The following is a 19,652-nucleotide window of genomic DNA, read 5'->3' as shown; positions in this document are numbered from 1 at the left end:
GTGGCCCACAAGCCTAATATGCTGCAATTAAAGTGGGTATTCACTTGTGAAGTAGCAAGTGTGAACTAGTTAAGTTGCATCGATATATTATATTTGCATAAACTAACTTAACTAGCTTACTACCAACGTGTTCACTCGTCATAATTAAAGTGTCTCCTGTCTCCCCCTCGTTTTTTAATATGGTATGGCATGATGGTGATGGTACTTATTTAGGCTTTATATAACATGGTAAATATACCTTACGTATTAATTAATTTATGTGATGATTATAAGTATGTGGTATCGTTCATATATATGTATTTATTTATTTATTTAAAATACCAGCCTTCCTCCTAGTGGTATAAAGTGAGCAAATAACTGTGCAGTGACACATTTTTTGTTATTTTGGTTCTGTACTTTGAGTTTTAAATTATATACTGAACAATGTGGTTGAAGTGCAGACTGTCAGCTTTAATTTGAGGGTATGTTCATCCATATCGGATGAACCGTTTAGAAATGACAGCACCTTTTGTACGGCCCATTTTAACGTACTACAAGCGTTCGTTGAATTGGCTACTCAGATGTGTTTTGCTAGGCAAGTGTATTCATTTGTGTTGTTGGTGAATGCAGAAGAGAGCTAGTCTTGATTCTAGACATTGCAATTGCCTTTGGACATTGGCGTGATGTTGGGGTGTGACAACATGAGGAAGATAGCAGTGTTGATGGAAATTGGCCATCATAAGTCTCAGAAATGAAAATCAATCAATCAGGAACATTGGAAAAGCCACAGACTTCCCAAATCAGCAGTTTGGTTAATTATTAACAAGAAAAAACTTGTGGTGATCTCAAAAAACAACTGGTGATCTCAGTTATGTCAAAAGATCAAAAACACTCTCCTGGATGCAGGTGTAGATGTGTGAAAGTCTGCCATACATAGAAGACTACACCAGCAGGACTACAGAGGGTATATTATAAGATGCAAACCACTGATAAGCCGAAAGAACAGAAAGGTGAGATTACAGTTGGCTAAAAAGCACCTAAAAGAGCCCTAAGAGTTCTGAAACAAAGTGTCCTGGACAGATGAGGGAAATATTAACATGAGTGATGGAAAGAGGAGAAAAAAAGGAAATGCCCATGATCCAAAGATGATGTGGGGGGTGTATTATGGCTTGGGCCAGTATGGCTGCCAGTTGTCTTCATCGATGATGTGACTGCTGACAGAAGTAGAACAATGAATTCTGAAGTCTACAGAAATAAAACCAAATGCTCAGATAAAACCAAATGCCTCCAAACTTATTGGACTGCACTTCATCATGAAACAAGACAATGACCCAAAACATACTGCTAGAGCAACAAAGGAAGGGGTTTTTGACGGCGAAAAAATGGAAAAACCTTGACTGGCCAAGTCAATCATGGAATCTCACAGTGCTATCAAAAATAATTGTCACTGTTCAATGTATTATAGTGTGTATGTACATACATATGTTTGCCGTGATGGTCAAGGTGATGTGTTAATACATATAACCAATATGTTTTTTCTCCCATTACTCCCCATTTTAATAGATCATGAACTGTTTGTGTTATGATGCATGCATATAATTAATGTGGTCATGATGTGTTATGTATAGTCCCCTGTAATGCCTTGCATGGGATAAATGTAAAAAAAGAAATAAAGTGACTGTAAAGGTAAATTGTGACACAACATGGTAAATTGCGTATCTTAGCACAGATCTCATTTTTCTTTTTTAAATTTGATGTGAAACTAGAAGATCAGAGCTACTAAATGAGGTATCACTTGGCCAATCTGTTTTGGAGATATAGCTTGTTAAAGTATGTGTGTCTGACAGAAAGTGGTTTTGTGAAATCAGCCTTCAAAGTTTCTTAAGCGGCTGTCACAGTTTCTCTCCTAGAAGTGACCTAGGTGTAAAAACTGGCCCATCAACCACTGCTTTGGAGGGTCTGGAGAGATTGGGAGCAGGACATCAGTCTAGGGGTGTCAATGAGCTGCATAACATAGGCATAAGCTTTAGGTGGGAGGCATAACACTTGAAAGGCAGCATTTTTAAATAATAATGAGAAGTTTATTTATATAGCACCATTGCAGTTGAATGCACATCACCTTTTATGGCTTAGAGTGGCTCCACGTTTAGAAAGACCACAACTGGTGGTTGATACATGTCCCCTGTGCTGGCTCTAGCAGGGCGATATCTGACCTATTTCATATCCAACAAAAAAATTACAAATATAATGAAAGAAAATTAACTTGCTAGAGTGGGCGGGGTTTAGGAACAGTCAATGAACATATGCGTCATTTTCATCACCACTTCATTTGCTAAGCTACAGCTGATGCACCAGCAAAGAAGAATCTGGAGGACCAACAGGAAATGCGACCAAACCTTTTTCATGTTTTCTTGATGACATCAAGAATTCCCTGATCTAATGGCCGAAAAATGTTTTAGTCTGACGAATGAATTAATATATCCTCCCATAGTATTTGTATATGGAGATTTTTTTATAGAGAGATTTGTAGCATGAGATATGTGGTGGCATGGTGGTTTGGTGTATATGTCCTGGGTTTGATTCCAGAGTGGGTGGCCTTTCTGCATAGATCTTGCTATTTGTCAACTTTCAATCTCTCTACCGACCTTAACCCTCTCCCAGTCTCCCTCCTTCTCCAATACAATTTACTTGTAAGTGGTACATTTTTGGAGGAGTTGAAGAGGGAGGTTGGGTGGTGAGGCAGTCCAGACCACGCCCATACAATCCTGACATTGTTTTCAATACAGAATTCATGTCTGATTTGAAATGTGTTCTTATAGTTATTGGCATTACTTTGAATAGATATTTGGTGGATGTGTAGTGGATACATCTGGTCATCTGTACGTGAGCTGAAGCTGAAGCACCACTGGGTTATGCAGCAAGACAGTGATCCAAAACACAAAAGCAAGTCCACATCTGAGTGGCTGAAAATAAACAGAATTAGAGTTTTAAATGAAAGTCCTGACTTGAACGCAATAGAAATGCAGTGGCAGGACCTGAAACAAGCTGTTCATGCTTGATCAGTTCATGCTGGAAACCTACCACTTTTGCAGTTTTTACTCTGGTTCCCTTTATCTAATATTACATTTGTTCTTAATACTCAACATGTTGTGATTTTTAACCTGCATGTTTTGTATTTTTTCACTAGTTGTACTTCATCAAAAACATGTTCCTTGTCGAGCACTTGCTGTAAACGGTTTGCGACTAGTAGAGACAATTACACACATTCCAATGCCCATTTTTGATATTAACATTTTTTTGCCCATTAGTTGCCTCTAGGTGGACAAAAATAATCATTGTAGGTAGTATTATCTGGCTAGCCCATTTCCAGACCAACAAGAATATATGCATTACTAAAGCACTAATTAAAATTGCATGCATAATAAGTCCAAAGAAGAAAACCATAAAAACATAACCTTAACAAATAATAAAAGAATAATGTTAGAATAAAGAGTGTTAGGTGGTGGGGATTGGAGGGAAACCAGGATGTAGTCTGTGGGTTTTCAGTCTGTGAGGGGTATTCTTCAAGTTTGGTAACTACCTAAGGGAGATACATTAAGGCCTTTACTATTTTTTTAATGCATTATAATATGAAGTCTTGGGTTCGTCTCTGGTTGAAATGCCGGAAATTGTGCTCGTTCTGCCTCTGCCTTCATTGGATAGCGTCACTAAAATGTGACGTCAGTACAAGCGACACTGCGAAAACCAATCCAGTGCTTCTTTGTTAAGAAGATAGCGGAAGCGGATGCTGGCATGTCGCTGGTCTGTTTTGTTTGGAGTGCTAAAGTGCCAGAGCAAAGTGGAATGGGAGTCTTGTATAACATAATATGATGGTAACTGAAATGCATTACCTAAGTTTAGCATGTAGCGATTTCCAGTGTTTCCAGTGTCTACTAAGCTCTAATTTGCTTTTTTAACGCAGTTCTGATGAGACTAGTTAAAACGGAACGAACAACATCATTATGATATTGAAATAATTGTGTTGTCTCTGCTTTTGTTTCAGCATTATTTTCTTTCAATTAATGTGTGAATGTGATGATGGCTACCCGACAGTCTTTCACAGACTCTGACACTGCTGATGAAGCAGTGAGAGCGACTTGTGATGATGCGTCGATATGTAAAAGGTAGCTAGCCATTTTTCAAATATCCATACAGGTAGCACCACATTAATTCCTACCTTACAAGCTAGCTAGCAGCTTGAGTGACCTCAATGATGAGTGTTTGCGTATGGGGATACAAATGCTACAAGAAAGTAGCGGTCGTCCGCGGTCATGCTTTATGAAATCATGTGCTTTGGCTGGTGGTTGGATCTCATCTATACATAGTTCTCTTGAACTTATGGGTTTAGACTGTCATCCCATTTATAATGGTTTTTTCCCCATATTTCTCGAGTTTCATACTTTGCTCAGCTATGTAGCGTATAATTGAGTTCATAAATTAATTTCCCTTTGAATATGATCTATGAATTCGTCTGGGAGAAAACCTGTATCAAAATACTATATATAGTCAATACTATATGTGATCAGTCATTTATTTGATTTACAGGTTTGCAACCAGTAAAGGCTATTGGAAGGACCCATATATCCAGTACTTTGTGAGACAGATAGGTGAACGGAAGGCTCCTGAGATCAACAGAGGCGAGTCATTGTAGCCTTCTTGGTTGTCACATTGCTTGAATATATTATATTACGTACTGTATGGCATACACCACTATTAATCAGATTACTGGATTACTGATTTTCTTTTGAATAATGTTTTAACATATAGCTGGATGTTGTTCAGACAGACACATTGTGAATGGGTACTGAATGCAGTATATCAACTTTCAAGGTTTCAAACTCCAGACCTGGAGGCCACTGTCTGACTAGTAATTACAGCCTTGAGAACAAGGTGTGCAGATTATATAGCCAATCGACATCTTAAATTAATCATACTGAAACACACTGAAAACCAGCAAGCACTGCAGTCCTCCCAAACTGGATTGTGACACCTGTAGTGTATTTAATGTATTCTGCTGCCACCTAGGGCATATCCTATGAACTACGTTGATAGAAATGCTCTTGCTTTGTCTTTAAAACATTAATAGTATGCTATTGATGTTCACTTCTATATTTTCAGGATACTATGCCCGTGTACATGGGGTCAGTCACCTCCTGGATTCTTTTCTCAGAAAGACAACGTGTGACTGTCAGGTAGTAAACCTTGGTGCTGGGCTGGACACTACTTTCTGGCGACTGAAGGTACATACTGTTGAAGTTGTCCATGTTAATTAATTCACTTGTAAAATATTAGACTGACCTTAATTGTTATTAAATTAAAATAAGTATACTGACAGTCATTGTTTCTACATCATGTTTTTACCCTGTGCTAACACGTGGTGCATTCATTGTAAAATGATGGTGTGCTCTTAATTTTCAGGATGAAAACCTCTTGCCTAAAAAGTACTTTGAAGTAGACTTCCCAATGATTGTTGCCAGGAAGTTACACAACATCAAGTAAGAGATTAACAAATAGCTTTTTTAGAAACTGTAGACTTTAGCAGCTGTAAGTCTTTCAGAGTTGAAGCTCCAGAGTTGAAGTTGTTTCCAAATTCATGGAAGAATTACATGAACACAGGCATGAACTTATGAAGGAAAATATTGCAATCTGAATTTATCCAGCAAAATATTTAAGAATTTATATTTTATTGTGTAACAGAGAACATGATTCAAGAGAGCTACTAAGTCTGTATAACTGGCCATTTATTAATTATGCAAATTAATCACTGCTTTTGTTTACTTTGATTAAGTTCTGGAGACATGTTCTATGGCAAAGATTGTTCAAATGAGTATTTTATTTAAATCATTTTTATGGCATAGTATATGGCTTAGTGTCTGTACAGAGCCAATACTGTGTCTGTCTTCAGAGCGGTACTTTATTGACCTGAAATGATCTCTTCACAAGTAATAAAGGCAGCTAACCTTCATCTGTGATCCATAGATAACCCTGCTAGATAAGGCTGCTGTGTGTGACCCGACACATTTTAAAATGGGAATATTTATTGCAGTGGTCTGTTTACACACGTATAAAGAGTGTACACAGGACACAACTGGTTCACTATCTTATAGTGTATTACCAGCCATCACAGCCTTTTCTACTGTCACCTTATGCCACAGTGTGAATACCAATGTGATTTCAGCCAAGAACAAAGAACGTCAATTAATCAACAAATTAGCCTCATCAGCTTTTTACCTACCATAAAATGGCTAGTTAATGCCTGTATCAAATATGTGTCGGTCTCCAATTGATGCCGCTTCAAAAATAGATAAAGGCAATGTCAGATTTATTTGAAGTCCATTATCACTACTTCTCAAAACAGTTTACAATAATGCAAAGAATGTCCGGTACAGAAAGTAAGAAAATGGAAGAATAAACTGGGATAATACAATTGTTTAATAAGAGAGGCATGGAACCATAATCAGGCACTTCAATAAATCAATGCTATTATTTGATTACCATCCACTATGGTAGCCTATAACAACATGGGTTTTTCACTTGGAGAAGGGGTTGGTGGGAGAATTCTCAAAACTTGCAAAATGCATCTATAAATAAACAGCAGCCTCCAATAACTGCCAGTCTCCGATAAACACCGGGTACATTTTGTTGTTGCGCAAATAAACAGCAGACGATTATTGAAAGTTTTACAGTAATGAAAATAAAGGTGCAGTTTCAGTTGTTTTGTTTTCATGTCATTTCTTTTGCTTTCTTTGTACTTTGTTCATGTGATATCAGTCATTGCGTAGGGCAGCCTCTAGCGTAGTGGTTAAGGTACATGACTGGGACAGGCAAGGTCGGCGGTTCGGTTCCCAGTGTAGCCACAATAAGATCTGCACAGCCGTTGGGCCCTTGAGCAAGGCCCTTAACCCTGCATTGCTCCAGGGGAGGATTGTCTCCTGCTTAGTCTAATCAACTGTATGTCGCTCTGGATAAGAGCGTCTGCCAAATGGCAATAATGTAATGAGTACCCTAATGATATTTACTGTTAACGTTGCATTATTAACTCCTGGTTTATGGTCAATATTAAAATGCTTTTATGATAAACATGTAAGTTTCAGCACACATTTTGAGGGATTTTCACTGAAATATAACAAATAATATTAAATTCCTTTTGTACTATACTAATTGCATTTGCTTTCTTTATAGGACAAAACCTCCCTTGTCAAAACCTATAATTGAAATGCACTCCACGGATTCACTATTAATAGGTAAGGGTTAAAAAATGTCTTAAAAGTACTTTCTGATAGTCTTCAGTGCTGTAAGAATACTGCTAGGGTACCACTGGATTTAGGAATGAGAGTAACAGCAATGCTTTGCTCCAGGGGTGGATATGGCAGTAAATTCTCAGAACCCAGTTGATTTGTCGTATTTATTTAGTTCTATATGAATTAGGTGAAAATGGAACTGCTTTTTGCCAGTACTAAATAATAAAACTGTTAATCTTAAAAACTGGGCTGGATAACATGATATGTTAACTACAGGCCTGTGCCATTATTTTTATGGACCAACACAGAAGACACATACAGAGTTTGGCAGGTTACTGTGTTAACTTATGTTTACGGACAAAAATAGCAAGGCAACAACACACTACGTTACTGCACTGCCTTTCTCCGTTATCAGACGTGGGCTGCTGCATTCTCACCAGCCTTATCACACAGTTGTGCTTACTGCTCCTGTCCCCGGATGCCCTTGTCCCAACAGAGGAAGCTGTTGCTGCTTGTGTGGAATACAAAATACGAACAAAATTAATCTCCAACTAGCAACAAGTGATTCTTGTGAAATGATAATAATTCAAGTCATTATATCTATAATAATAACTAACCTTTCAGAGCAGTCATTTCACTGATTAAGTTTATTGATTTATTGGCTGTGTGTGTGCGTGTGTGTGTGCATGTGTGTGTGTGTGTGCGCGTGTGTGTGTGCGTGTGTGTGCGTGTGTGTGTGTGCGTGCGTGTGCGTGCGTGTGCGTGCGTGTGCGTGCGTGTGCATGTGTGTGCGTGTGTGTGCGAGCGTGTGCGTGTGTGTGTGTATTAAGGAGAGACTGTATGTCTGTATATATCGGACAGGGACTTGGTTCCTGGTTATGCCCATCCATGTTTTTTTTTATATTAAATGACATTGCTTGATTGAGCAGAAAATAGTCATAATTTTGTTTTAGCTTGTAGAAGCCCATGAAATCCTGTAGTGTCATGCAATCTAGGCCAAAACCACAGTCTGACTGACCATCAAAAGCAGTGTCACAATGAATTTTGAAAGGATTCACCCCCTGGTAGCAATGCATATTGTGAACAGCATTGGCAGTTATATTTTGCCTTGTTTACTCATAGTTTTTGATTGAATATGCTGTTTTTCCTTGCCCATGCTCAGTGTTCCTGCCAGCACAGTATCACAGCAACACAAATGTAACAGTTTTGCTGGTCTGTATCCACTTGTTTATCTCATATTTGGCATGGTTTTTGAAATTCCCTGTAGTTTAATTGTAAGCTCGCTATCTAATTAACTTTTTTCTATTCTGACTGAGCCTGTCCATGTATGTAGTGCATCTGATCCAATAAAGCCCTCACTGCAATATTGCACATCTAAAGCCAATGCTTCATGACATTTTACTTTGAGGTATGTAGTTAAACCTGGGTAATGGTTTGTCAGCTCCTCTGTGTGTGTTAATCATATGACTGCTTCTTATGAGCTTCACATTTGTGTGGACAAGGTCCTGACTCTTTCTTTTGTCAACTTTTGTGTGTCTGACAGATGGCCACAGCCTAGACTCAGATAGATACTGCATCATCGGTGCAGACCTCAGGGACCTTCCTGGGCTAGAGGACAAGCTTAAGAAGTTCCAGATGAATCCAGAGTAAGTTGCAGTGTCAAAGGCACACCTTACCTTCACTGTGTTAACTGTCTTTGAATTTTCTTTATCCCATCACCCTGCAACCCTTCCTTCTGTTTATTCTGAACATTGACAAAAATGCAAAGACTCATAGGCATCAACAGAATTAGTCATCAGAGAGTATTTCACATATTGCTTCATATGAACAGGTGATAGAATTGGGTTAAAATTAGAAGGCCACAACTTGTTATCCACAATTCCACATTTATTACATCCGACATGCCGGATTATCCCACGTTATTTTGTTGTGAGTATGTTCTACATGCTATGGAATAACCGCCAAATGGAAATGTTTTGAATGCTTTTTATGGGTCCAAGCACGAAGTGCTGGAACCCTATTTCTTTTTGTTCTTTTTTAATTATTGTTATTTCTATTATTATTCTTCCATAAAATGAACGGGCAGCAAAAACTGCAGGATCTAGTCGTATGAAACTTTGCAGATACGTTCCTATCCTCCCCCACTACTCAGGTTATCGCAATTGCACCTTATGGCCCCATGGTGGTGCTGTTTTTGACCATAACTCATGAACCGTGTAGTTTATAATCCAAATTCCTTTGATTCCTTGGCTTATCCACAACAAAATGTATATTCTCGATTTAATTTGGGTTTGGCGACTTTTTTTTGCCGTTTAGAATTTTCTCAAAAACAAATTTTTTGCTGCTTCTTCTAGAAATTTAATTGAATCTTCACCAAACTTTACATAGTGCATGCTGGGACTAATGTTTTGATGATGTGTGTCCATGACAGGTCAATGAATGTTTGTGGGCATGGCCCATCTGATCCTCACCAACCTTGGCACACATATGTATTCTATGTATGTATCTATGTATATGTATGTGGTGCTATAAAAAGCAAATATGTTGAAATGTTGAAATACGTATTGCATGTCAATTATTTCACTAATAAGGTTGAAATGTGGTATCTTCTATCTCTGGGCAAGATGCCAACAAGATATCTTAAAAATCAAAACATATCTTAACAATCATTGCTGCCATCAGCCAATCAACCGATCAGATTGACATACTCAGGCAGTAAGAGCAGTCGTCTGGCAGTCGGAGGGTTGCCGGTTCGATCCCCTGCCATCGGTGTGAGTGTGTGTATGAATGGGTGAATGGAGAAGCATCAATTGTACAGCGCTTTGGATAAAGGCGCTATATAAATGCCTGCCATTTACCATAGATACCGGCTGCCATTTGCCATTGGGCACTATAGCAAATAAGCAGATTATAGGCAGCCATTTAGATTTTTTGCCATTTAAAATTTTTTGCAAAACCTACTTTCACAAACTAGTCTCTGCACAGAATTGGGCTTGAAAGAATCTGTGGAGTCTAAACCTGAATAATTATCAATGAAGAAAATGTTGGCAGAATTTCTTATATCATTCATACAACATGTGTGCTTTCAGCTTGAAAATTCATGATTGCCGCATGACCCTGTTAATATCCGCTTGTGGTTATATTTAAAAATAATAATGACAGAAAAGCACTTTCAAATTCTGCTCATATATATATATAAAAAAAAAAGAAAGAAATTGCCACAAGATTTTTTTTTAACATAATCATCTGCCGACTAAAATGTGACTGACCGGACATACACTACGCAGTTTTTCTTTGGAGAAGGAAGTGACCATCTATAAAATATCTCTCAGTTTCAGCACGGGAAACACCACGACTGACATAAACCTTTGTAAGAAATGCATGACATAGTAATTTTCTTGCTCAATGTATGTACTCTGTCTTCTCACAACTTATACATAGTTCATAGCCCCATGTAATTAAACCATAGTAAAAATATTCTTATTTTTTTGTTTGTGGGAATATATTTTTGGACTTTGGATAAGAGTCTTGATATTTTCTCTTCACTGTTGAAGACTGCTTATTCTGCTTGAATTTCATGCAGTTGATTTGATGGAACGGATGACTGAGCATCTGTGTGCTGGTACATTTCCCCAGTGTAAACAGGAGGAAGTGTGCTTTTTTTTCTCGGAGCTGGTGTAGCAGGAACTGTTGTGTTGTAAGGTGTTTGTCTCTGTGGCCCGATGGCCCAGGGAACATTGGCAGCATTTCCTACGGAAGGACAAGCTCTATCTCTTTGGCGCATCCCTCATTTTCATGAATCAGGTTGTTTTGTTTGGGCCGACCAGTATTCCACAGTGCTTTCCTGAGGACAGCGGTCACACTGGACATGTCCTTAATTTCCGTTTGTGAATCAGAATTGTATATCTTGCATGACGTGTGTGGATGCAGCTTAAAGAAACCCTCATATCCTTGGGCTGGTTTAAAGCTGGCAGCATTCTGGACAGTGCCTATCTGAGTGTTTATTCACAAGTTCCTGTGAGTTCCGCTCAGCTTGCCCGACTCTGCTCAAGGCAAATGTTGATGCAAGAAATTAATAAATAAGAAATAAAAACACTTTCTCCAGTCTACTATCATTGGTAAAGTAAGACCAGGAAGAGAGTGTACACATTTGCTCTGGAGTTATTTCTTGTTAAGTGCCCATTCAACAATTAAGTATAGACTGGGCAATACCACACACTAGTATTAAATCATTTCAAAAATGAAGTGAGCAAATTATGCATTCTCCTGTGTAGAATCATTTTCTTGCTTTTATAGTATACAGATATACCAAACTGTAAGTAACTTAGGTTACTTAAGTTTAATTGGAAAGCCTTACACTACCTCACATACTGGTGCAGGACACTGTTGATCATGCAGGGAGATATTTTAATTCAAATACAGTATATGATTTGAAAGGCTGCATAGGGCCTGCAACCAATGTTTAAGTCATTTTAGGATTAAGCCATATTAATTTGCTTCCAACAGCACAGGGCAGCGTAGATGCCAGGTGTACCAGTTTTTATTGAGATGTGGTGACATCACTTATGCCTTAGCCCAGAATGTCTCTACACTGTGGCTGCGAGGTTGTCTGAGCTCCTTTAATTTGAGTTGGTTTCGGTCTTCCCCACCTCTAGTTTGCCGACAGTGTTCCTCTCAGAGTGTGTGCTGGTGTATATGACTCCTGAGCAGTCCACTAAACTGGTGCACTGGGCAGCCGACACTTTCCCCACCGCCATGTTTGTCAACTATGAACAGGTCTGTAAGAGCCTTGCGGAGATGGTCACAATTATACATAAACTGTTGTTACTTATAGAAGACGATGACTGCTTTAAAGTAAACCTAGTAAATGTGTTTCTATGTGCAGGTGAACATGGCAGATCGCTTTGGACAGGTTATGATTGAGAATCTGCAGAGGCGCCAGTGCAACTTGGCGGGAGTTGAAGTGTGTCAGTCTTTGGACTCTCAGGTACAGTGCCTAAGATCTTCGCATTCAGTCCTGCTCAGATACACAATACACTTGCATTTAGTCTGGAGAGAACAGCTGTCCTGTGGCTAGGAAATCTCGGTTGAGGTGAAATTACATTGTAATCGGTCATATATTCTAAACTTGGGAAGTGAAAGTTTTCAAGACATGTCTCATCTACACCTAATTTGTCAAAATGGCTTCTGTTTTGTCATGGGGCTGCACGGTAGACTGTTTACAGCAGCTGTCAGCAGTTCTGAGTTATCAAGGCATGGAGTAAAGAGCAAGGTTAGGACCCAGCTGGTGAAGGACTGGAAGTGCACAGCATGGTACAACTGTCAGTGTGTGCGCTGGCAAGGTCATATAGGGCTGTTAGATTTGTGTACTTTGTATCTTCTCAGTTTATGCTTTGTATTTTCCTGCATGTATATGCTTATAGTTTTCCTGTAGGCTCCCATATGATATGCTTAATAACCTGTTAAACATAACCCTGGGCTGAATGCATTCCACCAGGTTTGCTTTGCCTCTTCAAATTCTTATACTTCAAAAGTATTTTCTGCATATACTCAGGTATCAATTGAAAGGTACACTTTCCAGGAATGTATGTTATCATGGAATTGAACTGAGTAGAGCAAATGTCATCCCAGGTTTCCTCCAGCTTTCTAATGAAATGACTGGAGTCAAAGAGCTAATACCTTATTTGGAATTGTTAGCATTGCTGTCGCTGAGATGAATGCCTTGTTTTCTAATACACAGACAAAACATTGCACCTCTGAAACCTCACCCTGCTTTTCCGTTTCAACTGCAGTTCAGACCAAAAAAGTCAATTTAAGTTCAGAAATGTAGCTGTCAAAAGAGGATTAAATGGATTAGTTAAATATGTCCCAATGCCAATAGTGGAATGTCTTTTTCATTCTCTGTGAAATTCCTTGATAAGGCTGTCATTAGGACCTTGGTGTCTTTCTTGCAGAAAGAACGGTTCCTGTTATCAGGTTGGGAGAATGCGGATGCTCTGGACATGATGACTGTGTACGGTGTGCTTCCCCAGGAGGATGTGGCCAGGTATGTAACCAGTATGTATGCATGCATGCATACATGCAGTCCATTAGTATTTACACAGTGACAAAATGTTTGTCATTTTGGCACTGTGCTCCATCACATTGGGTTTGAAATGAAATGATAAATATGAGGTAAATAGAAGAAATTAGAGAAGAAATAGAAGAAACCCAAGAAATTACAGCCCTTTTTATACATAGTCCCCCCATTTTACTGGACAAATGGCTGCTTAGCTGATTCCTGGCCAGCTGTGTGTCCTTGCATCATTAGTTCATGCACAACAGAAGGTTGATTGATTCTAGGTGTGCGATTTGCATGTCTGTTTATGTTGTCTCTGTTCCAAAGGACCAAAGGATTGTCAATGCAGGTAAAGCAGGCCATCATGTGGCTGACAAATCAAAATAAATTGCGTGTGTATATTGTTAGGAAGCAAGGACTCACTGCTGCCCTCAGCATTAGTAAATGACCTGGTAGAAGGATGACCACAGCGGATAACGGAAGAATGCTTTCAGTTGTGATGGAAAACCCCTTTTCAACTGTCAAACAGATCAAGAACACTTGTCAGGATGTAGACATGGATGTGTCAAAGATTAACACAATACATAGAGTCACAAAAATAACATTTTGTAAACGCCTTGTCTGCAATGAGGATTGTCTTACAAAGCATGTTGCCTTTTGAGGATTTTGCCCCAAGTTTCTAGCACTGTTCATTGAAAGTGTATTGTACAGTAAATCAAATTGCTATGTTTTTTCGGTCAACCGAATGGAGACATAGCATTCAATATTATTCAAAATGAGTTAACCACCTTTTGTGGCTGTATCATGAAAAAATCAAGAAAAAATATATTTGTGGGGAGGGAGGGGCGGTTTCCAAAACATGCATTATATACCTACAGTGGATTATTTTCAAGTGTTTTTAAATTACTTCTTTTAAAAATTTTATCGATACTTCCTGTCACTACAGCCTACAGACAGAGAGGCTGAACAGAGTTATGGAAAGTTGTGCTCTCAAATGATAGAGAACAGGCTTAATGGATTGACTGGGCTATCCAATCATTGAGGTGACAGCTGAGGAGACGCTGGACATGTTCTGTTCACACCTGATGGCTAGGCTTGGTTTTGAAATAGTTTTCTTCATTATTCTTTTCTCTTGAAAATTTGAATCATTTTAATTAGACACAATACTGCGGTAGACTGGAGTCAACATACTTACACACTGCACTATTCTGTATATAAAGTCAGCTCTAGAATTATTGGCACCCTTGCTAAAAATGCATATGATAAATAACACCGATAATCTATATGTTATGTTCAAATAAATGGGAAAACCAAATACTTTTATTTCAATGCTTACTCTCATGTTTCAATGTTTAAAGGCATACTTTGCAGGATTTCTCGCTCCTGTGTTCGTATACAAAAAACAACCACAGGATCACAGTTTAAGAATTGAAGAGATTGGTTGCATCTTGGGGTCACCAAGTCTCAAAAATAACCATAAAATAGCACCTCCATACCAACAAACTCTTTAGAAGTGTAGCACAAAGACAGCACTAATTGAGCACGATAAACAACGAAGTATCTGGAGTTTGTAAAAAACATCATTGGAAATATGACTGAAAGTGCTACGGTCAGATGAGACCAGAATTGAATGTTTTGGCTGTACACACCGTTGACAGAGTGGAATGCATATAAAAAGAGCACCTCATACCCAAATACGTGGGAGATATTTTGCTACCTGTGGTCCACAGGCTGTATTTTAAGATCAACGGCATGATGAATTCAGCAAAGTACCAGGAAATTTTGACAGAAAATCTGGTTGTCTCTGCTAGGAAGCTAGTCTTGGTCATAGGTAGATTGTGGTTGTAGACATGGTTATGAAAGTCTTTTGTTGCTTTGGCGATGTACAGTCAGGTCCAGAATTATTGGCGCCCTTGATGAAAATGAGCACCAAGTACCAGGACATTTTAGCCAAAAACCTGGTTGCCTCTGCCAGGAAGCTGAGACTTTGCCGTAGGTGGACCTTCCAACAAGACAGTGACCTCAAACATACTTCAAAATCAACACAGAAATGGTTCCGTGAAAACAAAATCAACGTTTTGCAATGGCCATCTCAGCCTCCGGACTTAAACCCTATCGAAACATGTAGCCTGAATTGAAGAGGGCAGTCCATAAGCGCAAACCTAAGGATATGAAGGATCTTGAAAGGTTCTGCATGGAGGAACGGTCCAAGATCCCTCCAAATGTGCTCTCCAACCTTATTAAACATTATAGAAATAGGCTCAGTGCCATTATCCTTGCCAGGGGAAGCTGCACCAAGTACTAAAAACAGGGGTGCCAGTGATTGTGAAACTTTTTTTTTTCTTTGGAAAGAAATTTATAATCTGAAAAATTCCATTGAATCATTAATAAGGTAAAATATTTTCCACATGTTGGAAAATTGCAATATATCTGAGTAATGTGTTTTTTGTTTCTACAGTCTTTTTTGCTAATTTTCATTGAGGGTGCCAATAATTCTGGACCTGACTGTATATACTGCCATCCCTTACTTATAAAAATACAAAATTTGAGCACATAAAACAAAACCTTACACCACATCTCAGGTGTCCAGTTTTGGTATAGTAGGGCAATTTTTGACAGCTACTCATCTTTCATCCTTCACATACTTTCAGACCCATAGCATTGACTCTTCACACGGGGATGATTGACAGAAACACAATTCTTCTGAACTGAAACAAGTGTGGAGCTTGATTGTTTCTTTTTTTGATCTCAGAAATAAAATATTTTAGTACGTTGTCATGGTGATAGTCTCTGTAGTTTTCCAATTCCATTTATTCTGCATCTTCTAATTTTTGAAACTTTTTAACTTGTTTTCGCCTTTCTTATGCAGCTGAATGATCATGTGTCTAATCTCATCAGAAATATCTCCTTTAGCCATCTTAGATGCACGTGACAATGAAGACAGTTGTTTGTTTGAATTATAGAGTCATTTTTGAAGGCAAAAGCTAACATAACGTCATTGACACTTTTGGAAACAGCTTTTGTTGGGACACATCTGTAACTTATTTGTTTTTTGGAAGGATGGGAGCCTTCAATGGTACTAGGGGGCACAAAAGGAAGAATGGTCAAGTACTGATCTATTTGATATATGGAGTACTGGTAATTACAGAAATGTTTTTCTGTCATTTTCTGTTTCCTGCATTATTGTCTGGCACTCGAAAAAAATATAATTTGCATTGAATCGGTGATTTGACTGGAAACTGAATAAATGAAAGAGTATTATACACAGTAAATATGTCAATGGAAAGGGAAATGGAAAATGGAAATATGAACTCAAATGAACATCCTCTTTCCCTGACAGCTAATTAACAATCTGTCATAATGGTCAGCTTTGAAAGTTTTAGCCATTTTCACTTACAGCAGCCAGAAACTCGTGTAGGCCTGTTTGGCCCGATTAGGAAGAGTGTTGGCAAGTGCTCTGCCTCATAAAAGTTCCTCAGTTTCCAAACCTATGAGTGTCACACACACTCATGCACATGTGCTCACGGTACGCTCATGCTTCACTGTTCTGTTGTAATAGCCTGTTACGTGAGCATTGGCACTATCCTGGACCATGACCTATAGATGTTTGCTCCAGCCTAACCTGTGGCTGTAGTTAGGCCTAACATGATATTGATCACCCGGGGTCAAACATGAAAACAGTAACATTTTATTTGCCCATTAAAAACTGAGTGCAGATAATTTTTTGGGAAAGGATAATTGGATATTGATTATGTAAAGCTTTATTGAATATAATTATCAAATATCGTTAAAGTGAAATTACTAAAAATGTAATAGAATTTTCGTTTCACGGTGTAATAGCTACAAAAATATTGTTGTTATCATGTATTTATGTATTTATTACTTATACTGTATATCTTTAGGAATATGTCTCCTACTCTCAACCACACTTGTCTGTCAGAAGTTTCACTGATGCTGTCTAACCCTGCTGAACGGTGTATTGCAGAATGGAGCGGCTGGAGTTCCTGGATGAGAAGGAGCTCCTGCAGCAACTGCTGCAGCACTACTGCATCTGCTGGGCTGCCAAGGACAGACTGAAATTAGGTACGTTTTTTAACTCTACCTGTTTCTTTACGTCTGCAAACTGCCTGAGAACAAATGTTAATACATTATTGAGGTACATCATTTGGATGCGTTTAAACACAGCCTTGTTCTTTTGACGCCAGTGTGCAAACCTACCATCGGCCTGTATTCAGTCAACATTCGTCCATACCTTTGACTCGCATGTAAATAGTAGTGAATGTGCCGTTCTGTATTTGTGAAATAAATAACAGTTGTACAGTATTCATTTGTGAGTCAGTGAAGAACAAAGTTTGTGAAATGCCAAAAGCTGTGTGCAAAGCTCAGATTTTGGAAATCTTTCCAGAAATGAAATTGAATTGACACATGATATATTTTTTTAGGACTTTCTCAAATTGCATTTTAAACCAAGGAAGGACTGGCATTGTGTAGTGAAGATGAGTTCAGTGAAGATGGGTCAATGTGCCATAAGCCAACAACCCTGGAAATCCGGAAGAAAAAGAAACCATATCGACTGCTGAATTATTGTTCCTTTATGTGGCTTTATTAAAATGTGCTTACTACAAGCAAAAACATTACTCCAAGCAACAGCGTTACTACAAGCTACAAGTTGTATTTGCTTTCATTGTATGTGTGCATGGCATACAGTGACTTTTGAAAAGACAACTTTTCTAATATGGTAGAACTGTCTACAAGATACCTTCATCAACCATATCATCCTGCTTCATTAACTCTATCTTCATTTCAAAAGGTGCAGTAGTACAATGCAACAAATAATTTCAATATTTTTAGCTTACAATAGCACATTCATAAGTCACTTCAGCATGTGCCTGTTCAGTTGACAGTTTAGTTTTACCCTGATTGATTTATTAAAATATGTTGCAAATGCATTCCTGTTTTTATCAGATTTATTTTCTGCCCTCTTTAAAACAGTTGAACATCTGTCATGGCGCTGTGATTTTGCAGAATGCTTAAATGAATACATGGACTTTCACTCAGTTTTCATTCTAGCTCAACATACAATTTGTTTGTCAGATAAAATAACATAAATGGCCATATTCTGACAACATATAAAATGGGAAATGAAGAGGTGGAATATATTTCACTTTCAGTGTGGAAATTGAGTGCCCTTTGGGTAATCTCTTATGCGTCCTTAAGGTATTAGGACTTCAATGGAGCAAAGTGTCCTTGTATTGACAAGGTCACTAATCATTCTAATGGTTTCCCATATTGTGATCAGTATAAAAAGCAGAGCTATGTCACTCTTTGATCTTCTCAAGCTGATCAATTTCGCAACTTTCCATTGCAAACCTCTCCCAGTTAAGCATTAACCTCATCCAATCAGGTGACTTCATATTGTCAATAAACACGTATCTGAACACCTTTACGCTACGTACCGCTTTCAGATCAGATAGCAATGTTTTTATAAGCCCTTTAGATACTGTGTTTATAAAGAATCATGTGTTGGCTCACCACCAGAGAATGTAGCAGCAATATATGATGCATGTTTTTCAGAAATCCTGAATTTAAGTGGATTTCAGGATTTCAGTGGTACTACAGAAAACATCACTTTTAGTAACTGTAAATTCTATCTGTGTTACTTTAGATATATTAATAGGAAGCGTCACTTTCCTTATGCATCTATTTCACAACAATGCTGTGCATAATCTCATGTTCAGTCATCTAAATATATTTGGGAATTATTTCAAAAGAGCATAGGCTTTATTTAAACTGATAAATTATAAAAACAGCTCTATAATGCTGCATTGGTATCGATGTAGTTAATTTTATTTGACAAGAAAAAACACTATTAGTGAATATGATTGGAGCTTGCAATAATTCCCTTGGCAAAAATATACCTGAAATACATTATTAGGTTTTGTTACATAATTGCATAATTATCTTCGGCAATATGCAAAGGCAGGTAATCAAGGATTACAATCTAGGATTAAAATAAATATATATATATATATATATGTCTAACTTCATTATGTATCAAAGAAGTTCAATTTCACACTATAAACGTTATCACTTATACTGTGGATAAACGCTGGCTAAATGTTCACTGCTAGTTTTATTGGGTGCAATGAGATTCGATGTTAATTTTATTACAACCCTTGTAAACAGCTGAAGATATCTATTACATTACCTAAAGGGACTGAGGAATCCTATATAACTGACACCAATGTCCATGTTTTTCCATTTACCACATAAAAATCAAATGTGTAAGTGGGTTCAGTGAAAAGGCTTTAGTCTGTTTTTCTTTTTGAAATGTT

The 19,652-nt window shown here is 38.1% G+C and overlaps 1 protein-coding gene across 1 annotated transcript; it reads left to right on the top strand.

Moving 5' to 3' along the window:
* The first annotated feature begins 3,729 nt into the window (after positions 1 to 3,729).
* lcmt1 (leucine carboxyl methyltransferase 1) lies at positions 3,730 to 18,266 on the top strand. Its single transcript, XM_061232246.1, has 12 exons — positions 3,730 to 3,851; positions 4,022 to 4,142; positions 4,564 to 4,655; positions 5,137 to 5,258; positions 5,437 to 5,513; positions 7,201 to 7,262; positions 8,803 to 8,905; positions 11,915 to 12,035; positions 12,145 to 12,246; positions 13,214 to 13,305; positions 17,303 to 17,400; positions 17,760 to 18,266. The coding sequence occupies exons 2-12, from the start codon at positions 4,054 to 4,056 to the stop codon at positions 17,780 to 17,782; spliced, it is 981 nt and encodes a 326-aa protein (XP_061088230.1). The 5' UTR covers positions 3,730 to 3,851; positions 4,022 to 4,053; the 3' UTR covers positions 17,783 to 18,266.
* The last annotated feature ends 1,386 nt before the right edge of the window (positions 18,267 to 19,652 follow it).

Source organism: Conger conger, chromosome 2 (assembly GCF_963514075.1).
Source record: "Conger conger chromosome 2, fConCon1.1, whole genome shotgun sequence".
Taxonomy (NCBI): Eukaryota; Metazoa; Chordata; class Actinopteri; order Anguilliformes; family Congridae; genus Conger; species Conger conger.
The sequence above is the reverse complement of the archived record's forward strand: the minus strand, read 5'-3'. Positions and strand labels throughout refer to the sequence as shown.

Bases quoted from the DNA above. Each gene is read 5' to 3' on its own strand.
- lcmt1 (XM_061232246.1), top strand. From the start codon at position 4,054: ATGATGGCTACCCGACAGTCTTTCACAGACTCTGACACTGCTGATGAA. The intron at 4,656-5,136 runs GCGAGTCATTGT...CTATATTTTCAG, and splicing joins GGCTCCTGAGATCAACAGAG to GATACTATGCCCGTGTACAT. The intron at 5,514-7,200 runs GTAAGAGATTAA...CTTTCTTTATAG, and splicing joins AGGAAGTTACACAACATCAA to GACAAAACCTCCCTTGTCAA.